General features: G+C 47.6%; 1 protein-coding gene across 1 annotated transcript; it reads left to right on the top strand.

The window, feature by feature from the left end:
* Nucleotides 1–11089: 11089 nt before the first annotated feature.
* LOC120845986 lies at nt 11090–17023 on the top strand (the record flags this gene model as incomplete). The annotated part of the gene is made up of 2 exons (XM_040217555.1): nt 11090–11605; nt 16994–17023. Coding segments are annotated over 2 exons (546 nt in total), but the record flags the coding sequence as incomplete, so codon positions are not given.
* Between the last annotated feature and the right edge of the window lie 1273 nt (nt 17024–18296).

Here is an 18296-nt window from a genome sequence, read left to right as displayed (position 1 = left end):
TCCAATAACAATGCAAAGGGTTAACAATGCATGTAAATTAACTTTAATCTACTCCAAAAATTGGGAAAGTCATTCGGACTTTCACGTAAACAAAGTCGCTCGTTCTGCCATATCTTAGAGGTGTATTCAAAAATGTGGCTGCGTGTACGTTTATACAACCTAGAACTTGGCCTTCCTCAAAAGACGACGAGTTTCCCAGCTGTAGATAAGAAATTAAGCCAGCGCAGTACAACAGCTAGCCTGGAGTCTTTAATGTGCATCACGCAGTAGTGATAGACGACCTCACGCCGGTACGATGCTCATCCAGATCGAAATGGGCAGGGGAAAGGGGGGTTTAACACAGGATCCTGGGTTCTGCAGCGCGAGCTTTCGCTCCAGGTGCTCCGAGCTGGTGTGCGCTAGCCCACTCGGCCACCAATCCCCCTGAGGATTCAATATTCGTCAGGGAGATCGGATCGGGCGAGCTCACGTACAGTTTCGATTAACTGAGTTGTAGGAGAAAGGTCCTTTCTAAACCCATGTCGCAATTTCTATAATAGGTCCTGGTTACCTAGATAAGCCAAGAGATGTTTTCACATCATGTCTTCAAGCCGTTTAGAGAATGTGCTAGTAAGAAGTATGGGACTATATTTTTTTTACACCAGAAGTAACGCCGTTTTTGTGAATTGGAATAGTTTTAACACATTTTTATCCAGCTGGTATTGAACCCTTAGACTTGTAGTAAAAATGAGGTAAATCGGTGTATTTCTAAACTGGGAGATAGCGATTCTAAAGCGAGGAGAGGGGGGGGGGGGGGGGGGTCGCGACAGATTTAGTGGGCAGGTCGACAAGTGGCTGTGCAACTCGAACAAATTCGAATTCGGCTCGTTCCAGACAATGGCGCCGATAACAACAAAGTGGAAGTCGTAGCTCAACCTCACGCTCAAGCTAAGAGCTGTGGTGTCTGAACTCCGCCCCGGTTTTGAAAAACCTTGTTAAAACAAAACAGGCAAGCATTAATCATTAAGAACAATTATTCCCGCTAGCGTGCCTTTTTTTCTGAGGTTCTGGCTCGGCTCATCTACTCATACAAATTGAACTATGAAATTAAATTTCAGCGTGAATTTCGTGTGTTGCACAGGATTCGAAAAGCGAAGGAAAAGGGGGGGTAAAGGTGAGGTCGCGAAGGAAAATTTATTTTGTGATGTTTAGCAGGGTATCACAAAATGTGGGAAGCACTAGACTGACTTTTTTTGGGAAAACTTAGACAGCCGGAAGCAAGGCTGTCCTAAAATGAGTCTGATGCAGCTCTGCGGCCAATGACAGTTTTCCAGCAAAGTACGAGCCCCACCTCATGTCTCTAAAGTGAATCACTGAGTAGAAATACCCAACTGAACAACGGTACAATTTCCGTTCAGATCGAATCTCCCGGGAACGCCGATCGAAAAGAAATTTTTGTTTTCTTCAAAACGATTTTTTTTTTCTCCACGTGCTCCAAGTTGGGGTCCTGACACATTGCATCGAGAATATTACCTAAATAAAAAAAAAAAGGTGGTTGATCTCAAACGCAGTGGCATACCTCGAGCTCTCTACAAACTCAGTTATAGCAGCGAAAACTCCACCTCTCACCTTTGTGGCTCAACAGCGAATCGGCACGGCAGAAGCAATGATCCAATATTGCAGGAGGAACGTTTTGCCGCCGTACGTCCGGTAGATGATAAATATTTGTGTAGCCAAGTAAGCGATCGTTACGAAAAAAAAATTTCCAGGACCCTCATAGTCAACATGAAACTCTGTTGACGTCTAAGTTTATTATTTGAGGAATTGTAGATTTATTTGACTCCTTCTGGATAATGATCTCCTTTGTTGAGCAACATGCGCCTCTCCTTGGAGGAATATTTAGGTGGTGCCGACCATAATTGATATTTTTTATGTCGCATGAGCAGTGACATCTAGAGTAATGAATAGCTTGCTTGTCATAACATGCGGGCTCTGGCTTTTATAAATTGTTCTGGCGGTTCAGTTGGGACTATGAAGGAACAACGTCGTTCAAAATTCTCATAAAGCAGAACGCGCTCAAGGTGGTATTGCTTTTGAATCCATCCTCGATAAATTACTCGTCCGTTTTATGTCACCTTTTCTACAAGCCGTATGTATATAAAACAAATAAAGTATTCCGTTCCAATGCCAACACTTGCTAACGCGTTCACTTGAGAGTGATATCACGCTTGCACGAAATGCATTAACATTTCCCGCAACTATTATAAGTTTACTTATATTGGTTGCGTTATATGGTTAGAAGCAGCAACTTCTTAAATGCGTCGGCCTAGAAACCTTGCGCTGTTAGAAGCCTCGACGTCTAAACAAAATGATTCAGAAAAAAATGCAATTAGATTTTAGATGATGTTTGAAGCTATAGCTATGTATGGACACTAAGAAACATGATGTTCTTATTATTTTTCTGTCATCGCAACCACGTAACGCAATTCTGTTTACATCCTGAACTCCTATATTTATGTGTGTATGATTCAGAAATATATGACAGCATTCGCGCAAGCGTGCTCCTTTATGCAAACTTCTCTGTGCCTAGATTATGTTGTGCCTGACTGTTCTAGGAACACGAGCGGTTTCACTAAATTGAACATATGACATTTGCGCCCACGAGAATTCGATAGCCTCAAAGAAAACATCTGTCCCACACTTCAGTTGCTCTGCAAATACTACTGCGCGTACGCGTCACTATAAGCGTAAGTAATTTGGAATCTTCGTCAATTTGGTTCTTGCAGAATCACTAAGAGCACGGCGTATCGCGCCTCATCCTGTTGGTATATACGTAATGGTTTTCTTGGTGCAGTACCATTTTATATCAACTAAACTGCATTTCGCGTAGATAGACAAGTGATATAAAGCCAAGTGTTTTAGTGTATGACAGGCAAACTCTAACAGATTAACATACGTCTATCCTCACACAGACTTTTCTAGAGAGCAGGGGTTCTTAATGTACAGATCTTAGAGTTTCAACAATTCCATGTCAAAGTGCATTTTTATTCCGTTTCGTGGTCATTTATAATACTTAGTCAATCATCTACTAACTATGCCGGGCGAAAGCACAATTTCTGAAGCAAGTTAAAATCCAGTGAAGTAGCACTTTCAATTACACCCGCTGCCCACTTTTATGATTTGAATGAAATAGCATGAAGCCAAGATAGTTGCCACTAAAGAATACGAATGGCCAAAAAAGTTTTTTTTTTTATTCAAGGTTATTTATGCGAAAGCATTAACTGTCCTATGGAGCACAGCCGGCGTTGTTGTGAATGCGAAAAAATGGTTCCTAATTTTCCTCCCAAAACGGCTCTTAAAAGAAAGGGTGGCGCTCGCGCTAAATTCCCTCCATAACGGCAGTTAAAATGAGTAAGACGCGCCATAGTTCCAACTTCCAAGGAACGCCGCCCCACAAGGAAGTCCTCTTCCTGGCGCTGCCGCACGCGCGCCGGTAGAAAGGGGAGGGAGGCCAGAGGTCGCTCGGCCGGGCTCAACGGGGCGCGCAGCATGTAGGATTACCCTACGTATACGAATGCTTCCGCATACCTACAAGTAAGCAGTCTTGAGTGTTCTCCTGCAATCGTTTTTTAATTTAATAATTTTGCCTTTTAGTTGCGCATTTTTAGACCCAAACGGTCATGCAACGAAGCCTTCAGCTTAGGTTCCAGTTGTTGCCAAATAATTAGTTAACGCAGCTGACTTCCCCAGTTCTTGAGCGGAAAACCGGAAGCTTGAATTTCATATCACAGTGTTTTGCTTTTACGTCGTCTTCTTTTCCGTCTACAACTTTGAGCTTCAATATAATTCACTTTGAAGATGAGCAGCCACATTCCGACGCCAAGAAAACTAAGGAAACCTAGTTAGACTTGACTAAGGAAACGAGAAGGGACGGACAAACAGAAACTTCCAACTTGCAGCAACGTTCATTGACACCAAGAGATTTGATTATTGCTTATAGACCCTTCCTTCAAGGGCGCCGCCATCTTGAATTGTTTTCACTTCCAGTATGGACGAAAACATTGTTTTGCCGTCGCCATGCCAGCAGGAGACACTTAGGATAGAAGCGTAACCGTCATATATTATTGTTTTGCCTCCCCCTTATTTTTTGTACTAGTTACAGGTCGGAACTTTTCAGTGGTTTTTCGTCGCCCATACCGGATACGCGTATTAGGTGATTGGGGACGAGAGTACATAGAAAATGGAGGAAAAGGAAGGGGGTGAAAAGAGGTGGAAAGAAAGTGCACTATGCCGTCAAGGGTACGTCGCTGTCGGGAACAAAGGGGGGGGGGGGGGAGCTCAGACCTAAGAGATCTTACCTCTTTCTCCGAAAGGGCATTGAAGGGGGGGGGGGGGGGGGGGACCGATGTTGTCCTTGGATCGCCACATGGCGAAGGCTACTACTATCTCCCGACCATACCTCGAGGTGTGACCCCCAATTCTTGTAGTAGAGGGAAGGACGGCCGAGCAAGAAGTACCCTCCGACGTGTGTTTGGCGATTGGGTGGTGAATAACCTCTGAACCGTTGGAGACCGCTTTTTTAACCTCGCTCGCGTCCTCTCTCTGGCGGTCGTTTAAGCAGCTACAAGAATCGGGGTCACGCCTCGAGGTATAGTCGGGAGATACTATATTAGGTTACAAGTCAAGAAGGTAGGACAAGCTCCTCCCACAAGCGTGATGCGCCCGTTTCAAATCTCTCCGCAGTTTAAAGAAGAGCTGACTGGAAACGCTCCTTGTTCCGCTCGAATGAATTCGAACTTGTCTCCGATCCCACTTTTTAGGAAAGCGACCTTTTGTATTCATTGGACGGGGAACCGAGCCCCTGAAAGGAGCTTTTGTATCTATCGGAGAGGAAAAACTCTAATATCCCTCTCATGGCTTCCACAATGCTAAGTCGAAGTCGAAAGATAAAGCAAATATGTACCGAAAGGCAACACCCTCCTCGCGCGTTGGCCGCACGTCACGGAAACGATGGGACGCTATTCGATGCGGAGGTGGCGGAGGGAGATATGATTCCCTTTGAGTTGCATTTGCCCCTACCTCCTTAACCTGTAACCGCCTATTAGCCCCGAGAGCGAGCACTAGTGTCGCTGCGGTCGCCGCGCCCTGATTGGGTCAGCTGTACCGTGACGTCAGGGGAATGACTCCGGTCCGCGATCTCGCATCTGGCTCGCTTTCCTGCACCGGTTTCCTGGTTTGGCGCTGTGTGCCGCAAGGACTTCGAGGAGCGGGACCTCGTTTATCCGGTGTACAAGACGCCGTTTAGGCTGATATTGACGTGCTACCGTACATTTCATAAGCCTGCTTGTCACTTTTACCTTTACAATTGGGTTACAAATCCCGAAAGCTATCGGCGGAGGCAATTCCGCCAATGAACCTCCCCGTCCGTCAACACGGCACAAGGGAATCTTGCAAGGGGACGGTGAAGCTTCGCCGTAAGTGTTTCAGACGCTGGAATTCTGTTTCTTGCATGTTCATGATTTAGGAAAATATTACATTCCGCTTTGCAGGCATTTTAAATGGCATTTATATCGAGGGCCGTTGGGCAGTCGGCAAATTAGCTCGCGACCCCGACTCGGCACGTGCCACTCAGCATGCTCTGGTTCGCTGATGTGTTAAAGGGCCTGGGTCTGAAAGCCTTTGAAGTGCTCGTGGAAGAGGGTTGATTCACATAAATGTAGCTTTTTCGTGAATTAATTATATAGTTTATACACGTATGCAGGCATGTTTAATGGTTTAGACCATGCACAATTACTGGAAATTAGTTTTTATGGTAGCAGGAAAAACGTCCGAATCGCCCCCAGTTGCCTGTATGAGGTATTAAATTGTCCAAAATAATGCAGAGCAATAGTACCGTAATTTTGAATGTTTATGCTCTTTCCTAGCATTCTTTCTTTGGTCCAGCCTTGTGTATTCGGAAAATACACCGTTTAGTTTGAATTGTCATTTCCAATTAAAAGAGACACTGCTGCAGGTCCCCGAAAGCTTCCTCAGCCTTCAAATTCCTTACAGCTGGACTTTCTGGCACCAGGGGAAAACAGGAGGAACAGCGCGCATTCGAACGGCTGTCTAGTGGTAGATGCTGCACTAGTAGCCGAAAATGTGGAGCCTATGAAGGGTAAAGGTTTGCGTGAGAAATTCTTAGGGTATTTTTGCTTCAGGACAATTTGATATAGCTAAATCTTAATTTTAGAGCCTAAGTGACTAATAACGGGCTAGACACCTTCGCTTACGCTTCTTGTACATTACTTGAGGGATGATATAAACAAGTCCACAAATAGCACCAGTGGAGTCTATTGAGGTACTATCCGAATCCAGCAAAGGTCAAATGGGAGCAATGTATATAAATAAATGTTCCTTCTTTCTTTACATTGCCCCTGTACTTAAGGTGTCTTACTTGTGATTCTCTCTCCATGGCCCACACTGTCTTTAACATGTTGCTCGAGCAACAGGCAGCTTTTCTGCTTCGCTTAACTTGTTTAAAAACAGATACAAAAAAAAAAAAGACCGGATCTCCACGCGGTGAATAATGTTGATTGGGGCGAAGCCTTGGTGGTGCTGATGATATTGATTTTATTGTTCAGATGTAGTGCTGATGGTGCTGAATTTTTATATTGTTTATAGGTAGTGCTGAGTTCCGGTTTGCGTTTTGACTTCATTATTACTGCTTTATGATCGGTGAAATGCAGAGCCAGTGGTTTTTCTAGCGGATCAGCTTGGATCCGCTAGAAGCCGTGGTAACGCATCTCCACCACCTAAGTCAACGGTCCATGTCAGAAAAGAATGTGTGGTATGGAACGTGGTTATATACGCATTTGAGCATCTGACCGCAGCGCCCTCTCGTCTGTAAACGTTGAACAAATGCATGCCAAGTATAACGCGATTTTATGCGCATTTGACCGCAGCGTCCTCTTCTGTATAGACGTTGAGCGGCTACATGCAACGTTTCATCCATGACATCCCCAGCTCTTGAGTTACTACCACATCTCAGAGCCCCTACTCGTCCCGCAGTCGTGGCCGAGTGGTTGAGGCGATGCACTAGAAATCCATTGGGGTCTCCCTGCAAAGGTTCGAATCCTGTCGACTGCGGAAACATTTTTTCCTTTTATTTGAGTACGGACGCCGGCCGGCCGGCCGGACGGATGGACGGAGAAGGCTAGACCCTAAGGAGCTTCGCCCCTAAAATACTATACATAACCTGCCAATTCATTAGGACCATCAGCAGCATCTACTGTGTGAGATGTAAATCTATAGTGATGCTCCTGCATTTGTGGGCGTATTTCTTTATTTTCATATACCAGCTGCGATTCATGCGTTACCTGCCTTGTCAACCATGCCTGAAATGTTGGTTGAAGTTTCGCGTGTAGAAACAGGCCAACCCTCAATAAAGCCACATAAAAAAATTAGTCATCTGAAAAACACACCCCAAAATAATTAAATAGAAACGAGCGCGCCGACAGCTGATGTCGTCACAGCCTCCACAGGGCGAGCGGGTCGAGTCGGGGAAAAATTCTGTCCTCGCCGCGACGTTACCCCGGTTCGCCGTAAGGGGGCGCCACGCGAAGTTCTCGGGCTAGGTGGCGTAAGCTACCGCCCGATCCAAAGGGCTCAGCCGTATTCATCCATCCATCCATCCATCCGGGCTAATAGAAGCCTTCGCCATTTGTCAATCCAAGGACAACATCGGTTCCCCCTCCATCGCCCTTTCGGGGAAAGAGATAAGATTTCTTAGTTCAGAGCTTTCTCCCCACCCCCTCCTCCCCCACGTTCCCGACAGCGACGTACCCTTGACGGAATAGTGCTCCTTCTTTATATCTTCTTTCACCCCCTCCCTTTTCATGTATAGACCGTTTTACTGAAACAGGGCGAGAGAGAAAAGGGGAAAGGGCTACCGGCGCTTTCCCCCTTTCTGATTGTGTAGAAAGAGTGAAAGTCCCGGATGAGAGGCTTCGCCGGTGTTGGGTGTCTGCTGTGCCCGAACTTCGTTCGCGCTTTCTTTCCTGTTTTAAACTCGCAGACTTAATTAGAGCCAGAGGCTTCGATGGCAACAGTCCCCCGGTCATCGGGACACCATTGCTGGTTCATAGGGTGCAGGAATAAAAAGAGAAAGCATAGAATACTGTCTGAGGACCTATGTAGCTTGCAAGGAACCCGGCAAGGCGAGAGCGGCTGCAGTGTCTTTGAGCTCCATCGCTTTCCACATGACCCTTGTCTCCGGCGGCAGTGGATTGCGTCCGTAAACCGAAAAGGCGTTTCCTCAACGCCATCCTCTCGACTTCGCTCGGAACATTTCGTAAATGGAGCGCGCACCGAACGCTGTACCGCCGATGAACATGGGGTACGCTCGCAATGTGCGTGCAAGTTTTCTCATGATAACTGCTGTTTCAGCTTGTAAAATTTCGTAACTGAATTTATCTTAATGGTGATAATTTGCAGTGCTGACTGACTCGATTTTATCATCTACAGCACTTAGTTGAAGGCTCATTTCCGCCGCCGAGTGAGGCTGAAAATTGTTGAAAACGTAGTTCTATTGTTCGTTTGTTTTTTAATCGAGATCTCCTGCGCAATAGCAGAGAGCCGGCAAAAGCGCTCCTTGAAGTGACGCTGGTGGGTTGTTTCCGTTGACTAAGGCGCTTTGAGGCGCTTGATAGTCGCTGCAGGAACGTCTCGTGTGTTGCGATCTGCATTTTCGAGCCCAGTGTGCACGTTTCTTTGTTTGAGTCATGGCATCCGCCAGTGTGGCGACGGGGGGAACAGCGGCAGCGAACGTGCCAGCGATTGAAATTGGAGGTGAGTACTCAAAACATTGCATCAAATAGTAAAATAATTCGTGGCTGCTTCGAGGCTTTCTGCGGTTCGATAAAAGTACATCTAGAGCGTCTTCGTCGTTCATTCACAAGGAGATATAAGAACAGGGACACGAGGATAAAAACAGCACAGCAAGACGATATGTCGCAGCTCCGGGCGTTTACAAAGTTAATTGAGGTTCCCGTTTCGTGGATCGCTTGTAGATTACAACTAAAAGCGGCTACGTTGATATAGGCCCATTGCAAGCAAAAATGTACAAATGGTTCATCATTTCCAGTCATGCGGAAAGCAATGGAGCTTAAAAACATTCCAGCCGTACTTGCCTTGCCGGATTCCATGCAAGCTACATAGGTCCTCGGACAGTATTCGACGCTTTCTGTCGTTATTCGTGCACCCAATAACCGAGCAATGGTGTCCCCATGACCGGGGGACTGTCGCCATCGAAGTCCATGGCTCTAATTAAGTTTGGGAGTTTGAAACGTAGAAGAAAGCGCGAACGAAGTTGGGGCACTGCAGACACCCAACACCGGCCATGCCTCTCATCCGGGACTTCCACTCCTTCTACACAATCAGAAAGGGGAAAAGCACCGGTAGCCTTTTCCCCTTTCCTCTCTCGCTCTCAAAATGGCGCTACCCATGATAAAACGGTCTATATAAGCAAACTCTTGCTGTCAAGAAATGTTGTTGCCAGTTGAAAGTTTGTGTTTTGTCCGTCCTTCTCGTTTTCTTTCTCAAGTTTAATTATCCCTACCAACCGGCTCCCTTTGTCCTTAAACCAAGTTACTTGCTTGATCTAGCCTTTATCTGACACTCGTTATGCGGCACGTTCTTTTGCTCAGTAGATGTCTTTTCTCATATGACTAGACTAGTATACAGGGGGCAGATTACTTGAATATGTTTTGATTATAAATGTTGACTACTGATAAAGCTTGGGCACAAGAATGCAGAACTACAAAAACGTACCAGCCTGATATTATATAGGGTGCAACGTCCGCAATACTTTCATTAAGTGGGCACCCAAAAATTAAAAAAAGCTTGATTTAGGAAGTATATCCATAGCGGCGGACACCAGGCAAAGAGTGTAAAGTGGCAATTAGCCTACTAATTACGTACAACTCACTAACTACATTTGGAAATATTTGCCTGACCTCTCACATTGGAGTTATAAATTTGTTGCCCGTCCTCCAAATATGTCATACCTGTTTTTATTAGAATTCGTACAACTAAACTCTGCTCCGTGCTTTTCTATGACGAGGTTAGGATGCCTGAAGTAAATTGGAATGAGCTGGCTCGTCGTAACGCCTGCCCAAGCGGAAAAAAAATCGCGCATGCGGCGCCACTGTCGCGATATGCCGCTGAGAGCGAAACTGGAACGGACTGCCACGATGTCATGCATGTGAGAGGTTTGTAGAAGTGATAAGTTGCGCATCTACTGTAAACTAGACGCCTCTCGTTGCGTGGCCGGCTGCTGGTTTTGATGTATCATCACGCCATTCATGTATATGCTTAGAGCAAAGCTCTTTACCGCCCGTTTACAGCTTGAGTGGCGTCGCCGTTGGCGTAACCGCGCGTTGCATTATGGGACGTTTCCAATAACAACGTACCGCGTGACGTCACGTGTGATGTCAGGAGGGTCGCATGTGACGTCACAATGGTTACGAGTGACGTCACGGGTGACGTCATGAGGGCCACGAGTGATTTCCCGAGGTTCACGTGTGATGTCACAAGGGACACGTGTGACGTCACGAGTGACGTCACGATGAAGGAGGAGGAGATGAGGAGGAGAAGAGAAGGAGGCGCAGGAGGGAAGAGGACGAGGGGAGGAGGAGAGGAAGAAGATGGGAGGAGGATGAGAGGAGGTGGATGGGGGAGATGCCAGCTACCCTTTGTGCAGGCAAGTGCTATCACCATTCATAAATCACCGGGAGGCACGTATGCAAACGTGGTGTATATATCGTGTTTGCTGTGTCACGAGACACGCGCCGAACTTGGTATCAGCGCTCACACTCTGTTATCGTGACGCACGCCCTGTAGCAACTTCATCCTTTCCCTCTTCTTTACCTTCTTTCCATAACACCCTACAAATACGATAACTGAATAAACAAACGTCTTCTTATTCTTTCCGGAACCGGCTCGTTCGTGTCGTCAATCGAAACATGGTGTCAGGAGTGGTCACACACGGACCCTGCCACTAATCACCTGCTGGCGCCCCAGGAGAACCGGCATGAAATTTTTGAAGCCACCGGAGCACCTGCGGCTGAGTGGTGACATTGGAAAAAACTGGCGCCACTTCAAACAGAAGTTTGAACTATTTGTGACTGCGTCAGCTCCAGGGGGAAAGCCGTTACTAGGACCCACGCAGGCCGCACTGCTACTAAGTGTAGCTGGCGACGAGGCCTTGGAAGTCTACAACAACTTCATCCTCAGTGAAGGTGAGAGCCAGCAGGATTATGCGACCATCATCAAAAAGTTCGACGAGTACTGCGCAGCGCAGTTGAACGAAGTGCACGAACGCTACCTGTTTCGCCAACGTGTGCAAGCCCAGGGTGAGCCGTCAGAACAGTTCATCAGAGACCTAAGAAAGGTGGCACAGTCATGCAACTTCAGCACCATGACGGACTCTATGGTACGCGACCAAATTGTTTTTGGAACGAACAACGACAAAGTCCGGGAAAAACTGCTGCGCGACAACAAGCTGACGTTGGCGAAAGCGGAACAAGTGTGCAAGGCGGCCGAGTTAGCGGACGCTCAAAACGAGCTTTGGGCACGCGAACGACAAGTTAGCGCAGTGAAGGCTACACCGAGCATCGAACCGCATGCAGCACAGGACTACGGCAGAGCGCAGGAGCGACACGTCGACTTTGCAAGGACGCGGTCGAGCAACGACGAGCCACCGGGGGGGTTCAAGTGCCGAAAGTGTGGTCGAAGACACGGCCCACGGAACTGCCCACCGTTCGGACGCACCTGTCGGAGATGCGGGGGGAAAAACCATTTCGCTTCACGCTGCAACAACAACAAGCAAGTCTCCGAAATCAAGAGCAACGAAGAAGATTTCGACATCCTCGACGTCTCGATCGACAGTGTCATGCGACAACGCGACTGGGTCGTCCAAGCACAAGTGGCGAACAAGGTGCTCGAACTCAAGGTGGACACAGGCGCTCAAGCCAATCTTCTGCCATACTGCATGTTCCGAAGATTGCAACCAAGGATGCAATTGAAGGCTAGCAACTCCGTGCTACGTTCCTACGACGGAGGGGTCATCAAGCACCTTGGAGTGGTGAAAACGAAAGCCACCATATGCAACAGGTCAGCTGACATTAACTTTTTTGTGGTAAAAAAAGGGACGCCAAGCCATACTAGGGCTTCACGCCAGTGAACTGCTGGGGCTGTTTAGACGGTCGGTCAACGCCGTGACGGCAAGCAGCAGCGATCAAGTGGTGAAAGAGTCCCATCAAATCTTCACCGGCACTGAGTGCCTTCAACGGCCATACAAGATGGTGCTGCGGGAGGACGCTGTTCCCGTCGTTCAGATGACCCGACGGGTGCCTCTCGCCTTGCAAGAGCCACTTCGACGAGAACTCGACCGGATGCTGAAGGCAGGCATCGTTGTCAAAGCAGAGGAACCGACGGACTGTGTGAGTCCCTTAGTGATTGTATTGAGAACAAAACCGGAGAACTAAGAGTGTGCATGGACCCGAGAAAAATCACTGAATGCTTGAAGCGCGAACACTACGAGATGCCGCGACGAGAAGACATCGAGGCGGAAATGGCGGGAGCTGTATTTTTCTCCCGTTTAGACGCTAACTCGGGTTTCCACCGAATTCCACTGGAGGACGAGACGTCCAGAATTTGCACATTCACGACTCCCTTCGGCCGTTTTCGATTTCTGAGACTGCCGTTCGGGATAGCGTCGGCCTCGGAAGTTTTCCAAAAGGCAATGAGTCAGATATTTGACGCGATAGCGGGGGTACGTGTTTATGTCGATGACATTTTGATATGGGCTGCCACAAGAGAGGAACACGATGCAAGACTGAGGGCTGTCCTGGAAGCAGCACGCACTGCAGGTCTCACATTCAACGCCGCAAAATGCGAAATTGGGGTGACAACAATTTCCTTTCTGGGTGACATAATATCCGAGGAGGGCATCCGGCCAAGTCCCGCCACCGTGAGCTCCGTGCATGACATACCAGCACCCACCGACAAGCTAGGAGTGCAGAGAATGCTAGGCGTTGTTAACTACTTCGGGAAATTGCTGCCAGCGCTTGCGGAAAAAACAACTGATGCGCCAGCTAATAAAGAAAGACTCGATGTTCGAGTGGAGCGAAAATCATGGAAAGGAGTGGAACGAGCTTTGCAAGTGCCTCAGCATGGAGCCTGTGTTGGTCATTTTCGACCCCAAAAAAGACGCCAAAGTAACATCGGATGCTTCTCAAAATGGCTTAGGGTCAGCACTTATGCAGCGCCACGGGGAAGCATGGAAACCAGTTGCTTATGCCTCACGCGTACTCACAGAGACACAAAGAAGATACTCGCAGATTGAAAAAGAAGCAATGGCGGCTGTATATGGATGCCAAAGATTCCACCACTTCGTGTATGGGCGAAAGGTGATTTTCGAAACCGATCACCGCCCGCTGATAGCAATCTCGCAAAAGGCAATTGGTGACGTGCCGCCGCGACTGCAGCGGTTTTTCCTTCGTTTGCTGAAATACGATTTCTACCTCCAGTTTATTCCAGGAAAACAGCTGGTGCTGGCGGACATGCTGTCACGAGCTCCAATCAGCAGGCCACAGAAGGACGAAACCAACGAGGACGTGGAAGTACATGCCATGAGTGTGGCGTCCTCACTCGTGAGTGAAGCGACTCGCGTACGGTTATCGCAAGAAACGAATAACGACAGTTTTTTGAAGAGCGTCATGGAATGTCTAAAAGCCAACCGTCCGGTAGAGGGACAGCTTAGGCCCTTCTCACAGGAACTATCAGTGGTGAACAATGTGTTGTTTAAAGGTTGCAAAGCGGTGATTCCAACCAGCATGCGTCCTGAGATACTGCGCAGAATACATGATGGGCACATGGGACTTAACAAGTGCAAATCACGAGCACACCGGGTCGTCTTTTGGCCTGGTCTTAATGCAGACATTGACGACCTTGTGAGCAAGTGCGAAGTTTGCAGAAAGTACGCTTACAAGAAACCTAGTGAGCCGCTCATGATACGCCCTGTTCCTGAGTACGCGTGGTACAGAATTGGTGTTGACATTTTTGAGTATGCCAGGAGGTCTTACCTGTGCGCGTACGACGCATTATCAAACTTCCCAGAAGTAGAATTGCTGCGCGACACATCATCCGCTACAGTCATCGATAAGCTAAGTGCGATGTTCGCAAGGTATGGCATCCCAATAGAAGTGTGTACCGATAGCGGGTCGCAGTTTACGAGCCGAGAATTTGCCAGTTTTGCAAAGAACTACGATTTCAAACACCATTTCCAGCCCTAGGTTTCCTCGCTCAAACGGCCTAGCGGAAAAGGGGGTGCAGGTGGTTAAAAGAATTCTTAAGAAAACGACCGAAGGAAAAAACGATTTCTGGCTTGGACTGCTCAGTTACAGGTCCAGTCCTTTGGAAGACGGCAGATCCCCAGAAGAGCTGCTTCAAGGTCGGCAATTGTGGACGCCAATACCAGACTTCAACGAAACACCACGCACAGTGGTAGAAAAGCATCATGAGACGCAGCTGAAGAGGAGCCATCTTTCAGCATTGCAAGAAGGACAAGTGGTCCGCATCAGGGGCGACACTTGGGCAACGAAGGCGAAGGTAATCAATAGGACCCCGCCCAGGTCTTATCAGGTCGCCACAGAAAAGGGCAACGTTTTACGACGTAATCACCAACATCTGCTAGCAACGAAAGAACAATTCAACCGTTCCGAAGAATACTCGTCGGATGAAGAAAACTCGAACGACGAGACACCGGAACAACGTCAACGACCCGCAGGCAGCGTGGCCACGACAGCACCAGTGCTGAGAAGGTCCACGCGCTATAGAAGACATCCAGAGCGGCTAGGCTACGGCGACAACTTTCTTCAAGGCTCATGACAAGTGTTCCCGCACCGAGTGTCAAGCTACTATGCCGTCGACATGCTGTACTTTTGTTTTTAATTCCTTTAAAGAAAGGAAGATGTATCGTGTTTGCTGTGTCACGAGGCACGCGCCGAACTTGGTTTCAGCGCTCACACTCTGTTATCGTGACGCACGCTCTGTAGCAACTTCATCCTTTCCCTCTTCTTTACCTGCTTTCCATAACACCTTACAAATACGATAACTGAATAAACAAACGTCTTCTTATTTTTTCCGGAACCGGCTCGTTCGTGTCGTCAATCGAAACAGTGTACTCGTTAGCTGAGTGGCCATCTACACATGGGTACTGGTCTCCGCTCAACCCATCGATCTCAGGGGCACGTCAGACGAAGTTGGTAAATTGTGCGCCGCCAAGGTCGACATGGCTTGCTCGTAGTAGCTCTGTATCTCTATACAACAACACTCACCAAATATTTCGTGCAAGACAAAGAGGGACTTTATACTAATCATGCAGGGAAACCTCCCATTTGCCTCGAGTGATGTGGACTCACTGTTCTGCTGTGCTATGTCGGGGGAGCACGCTCGAGACTAATGGCGAGGAACTAAAAACCGCCGACCAGTCCTTGACAGAGCCGAGAGCATGTAGAATCACATCGAGCGAATCACGTGCTTCGTCATAGAGTTGACTCTAACGCTGAGTCGTTCTCTGGCCTTGCTCCTGCTGTCCTGTCTTCTGGCACCGGCTGAACTTAGAGAAAGTGGAGCTTTCAGATGTGAGAGCTATAATTCCTTGCTCCGGATATGCAGTGATATATATATATATATATATATATATATATATATATATATATATATATATATATATATCAGGGTGTCGAACCGGAACCGAACCGGTATTTTTTCCGGAACTGAACCCGAACCCGAACCGTTATATTGTTATCGCGATGAACCCGAAGCGGAACTGAACCGGAAAAAAAATAACGGTTACCGGCTCATGTCAAAACGGTTCGGCCACGCGCTGTTGACAATGAATGTTCTATCAATGCCATTTGTTCTTTAAGTGCCGTCAACTGACACACACCTCGTTTACATATTTTTCTTCTCCACTCAGTCTTAGGAATATAAACGCTGCATCCATGAATCTTGACATAGGAACCAGTATTGCGCTGGTCGCGGATTGCACGGAAGAAAAAAAATTGAAAAGCTGTGCAAAAAAAAAAATCGCGTCACGGGATTTTATTTTTCTACGATCTCGTAAATCCTAAATGCTGCTGTGTGCTCATTTCATAACACGTTTCTAGAACGCGCGAGTTCTTGTAGCTTGCTTCCATCGGAATGAGAAAAGAAAAGGCTGTGGAGTTTGATAATAATGCATCCGGTTTCGTGTAGGCACTTAGAAGCTAACATATTTGTGAGACAGCGAACTCATCTATTTTAATATTTATCCTATTACGTCCTTCTGGCGTTGCGTTCGGTGAAGTGTTTTTCATATTTCGTATCTTGTTTAATGAAAACTTCTTTAAGGGTCTAATTTGAGTTACCGAAGGCTAGTTCAAATAAAGAAAGCTCTATTTTCTCCCCACTGTTCCTTCAATTGCTTACACGCCGAGGTGGCGGGATAGTTAGCGAGTTCTACTTGTAAGTGGGTTTGTAAGGAGGTCGCGGATTTTACAGCTACTGAGTCGGACCCAATTAGATGAAGTCCGAATGCGTAAACGTCGGTGAGTTAACCTTTGAGTGCATATAAAGAAACCATTCCTGGTAGAAATCCCTGAGCCTTACGCTACGATGTATCCCGTTTCGTATGTGCTGATTTCAGATGTTTTATTTGTAATTTATTTTAATGTTGCAATCTGTCATTTATAATTTCCGAACCGGTTCGCGAACCGGTTCAGCGCCCCGAACCGGTTCGCGAACCGGTTCGCGGATAGAATTAATCGAACCGGAACTGAACCGGAACAAAATAAATTTAGCTGAACCTGAACCGTAACCGAACCCGTATTTTTTTCGGTTCGACACACTGATATATATATATATATATATTGGAAACGTCGTCCGGGCTCCACGTTGTTCTGCTCAAACTGATCGTTTCTATTTCTAGCGCATCAGGAAGTTCACGCAGCAAGCTTAGAAAAAGAACAAAAATTGCTTTCACCTCTCGGAGTTTGCTCTGTTGAAACTTATTATATGGAAGTGGGCATCTCGACAAAGAGGAAGTAGAAGCGGGATCTCGAGAAAAAGAATGCTCTAGTTGGACGATGGAGGCCTGGCCATGAGCGGACAATCCCAATCATTCTTAATGTATATATCTGCGGATAAACGCTGTTTCTGGCCTCATCTGCCAACGACCAATCAGCCGTTTTTACAACATGGTGCAAACCCTAGGAGAAGCTATAACGAAACAGTGAGAACCTGACTCAATTCAACGAAAGGTCACAATAGCCAACGTAACAACGATCAACCGGCAACATGAACGAGGCATGTACCAACGCATCGGACCGCCAATGTATTATCACACTCAGTGATGCCGACATCGAACAGATTCTCCAACAAAGATCTGCTTTACGCACAAAGGTAACGAATCTCTTTGATTTTCTGAAGAAAGCAATGCCAGAAACAACGACAGTCACACAACTTAACGAAATCATCGCGCTATCAAACTATGAATATCAACTTAAATACCAGGACGATGCGGTGTGATCGTCGCGATGGAGGCTGAATTGTACTCAGCGGTGCGGTTCGCAAACATCGCCAGACGGTCTAGCGGCATGTCGTCCGCAGCTGCCAGAACCATACGTATTCCCTGTGGAAGTTTCTGGAGAAATAGCTCTCGCAGAATGGGGTCCTGGGAGCCGGAGGGACCGAGCAACCGCCGCATCTGGTGAAGATGAGATGGGCGGCAGTCTCAAAGCTCCTGGGCTGTGATCAGCTGCTGAATCCTCGTGCGTCCCGAGCTGCCGTCCGTTCAAGGAGGACGCCCTTCAGGTGGTCGTGATCGTCGTCAGGGGAAGGCCGGGAAAGAATGTCGTCGAGCTCGCCGGCGACGAGCGGAGGTAGCGAGGCGACGAAATGGTAGAACCGAAACAGCTCGGAGGTTATACGGTGGAGGTGAAAATTAGTCTCGACTTGCGTTATCCAAACTCGCGGATTTTTTGCCAAAAAAAGCGGAAGCCGGAGCTGGATGGCCTTGAGGGCAGAGGGAATGATGAGGCGCGCCGTCGCCGGCAGTAGCACTGTCTTGCGCGAGGTTCTGCATGCCGGCTGCGGTCGTGGTACGAGGCGGCGGGGGCCTACCGATTCCGGGTCTCCAGTTTGGGGAAAAGATGACAGAGCTCCACAGCGTTCTGGCTCGAACTGTTCGTTCTTATTTTCCGCGCATCGGGAAGCTCGCACAGCGGGCTTAG

Source organism: Ixodes scapularis, unplaced genomic scaffold, assembly GCF_016920785.2.
Source record: "Ixodes scapularis isolate PalLabHiFi unplaced genomic scaffold, ASM1692078v2 PGA_scaffold1__304_contigs__length_218370807, whole genome shotgun sequence".
Taxonomy (NCBI): Eukaryota; Metazoa; Arthropoda; class Arachnida; order Ixodida; family Ixodidae; genus Ixodes; species Ixodes scapularis.
This window is presented reverse-complemented; position numbering and strand designations above follow the sequence as displayed.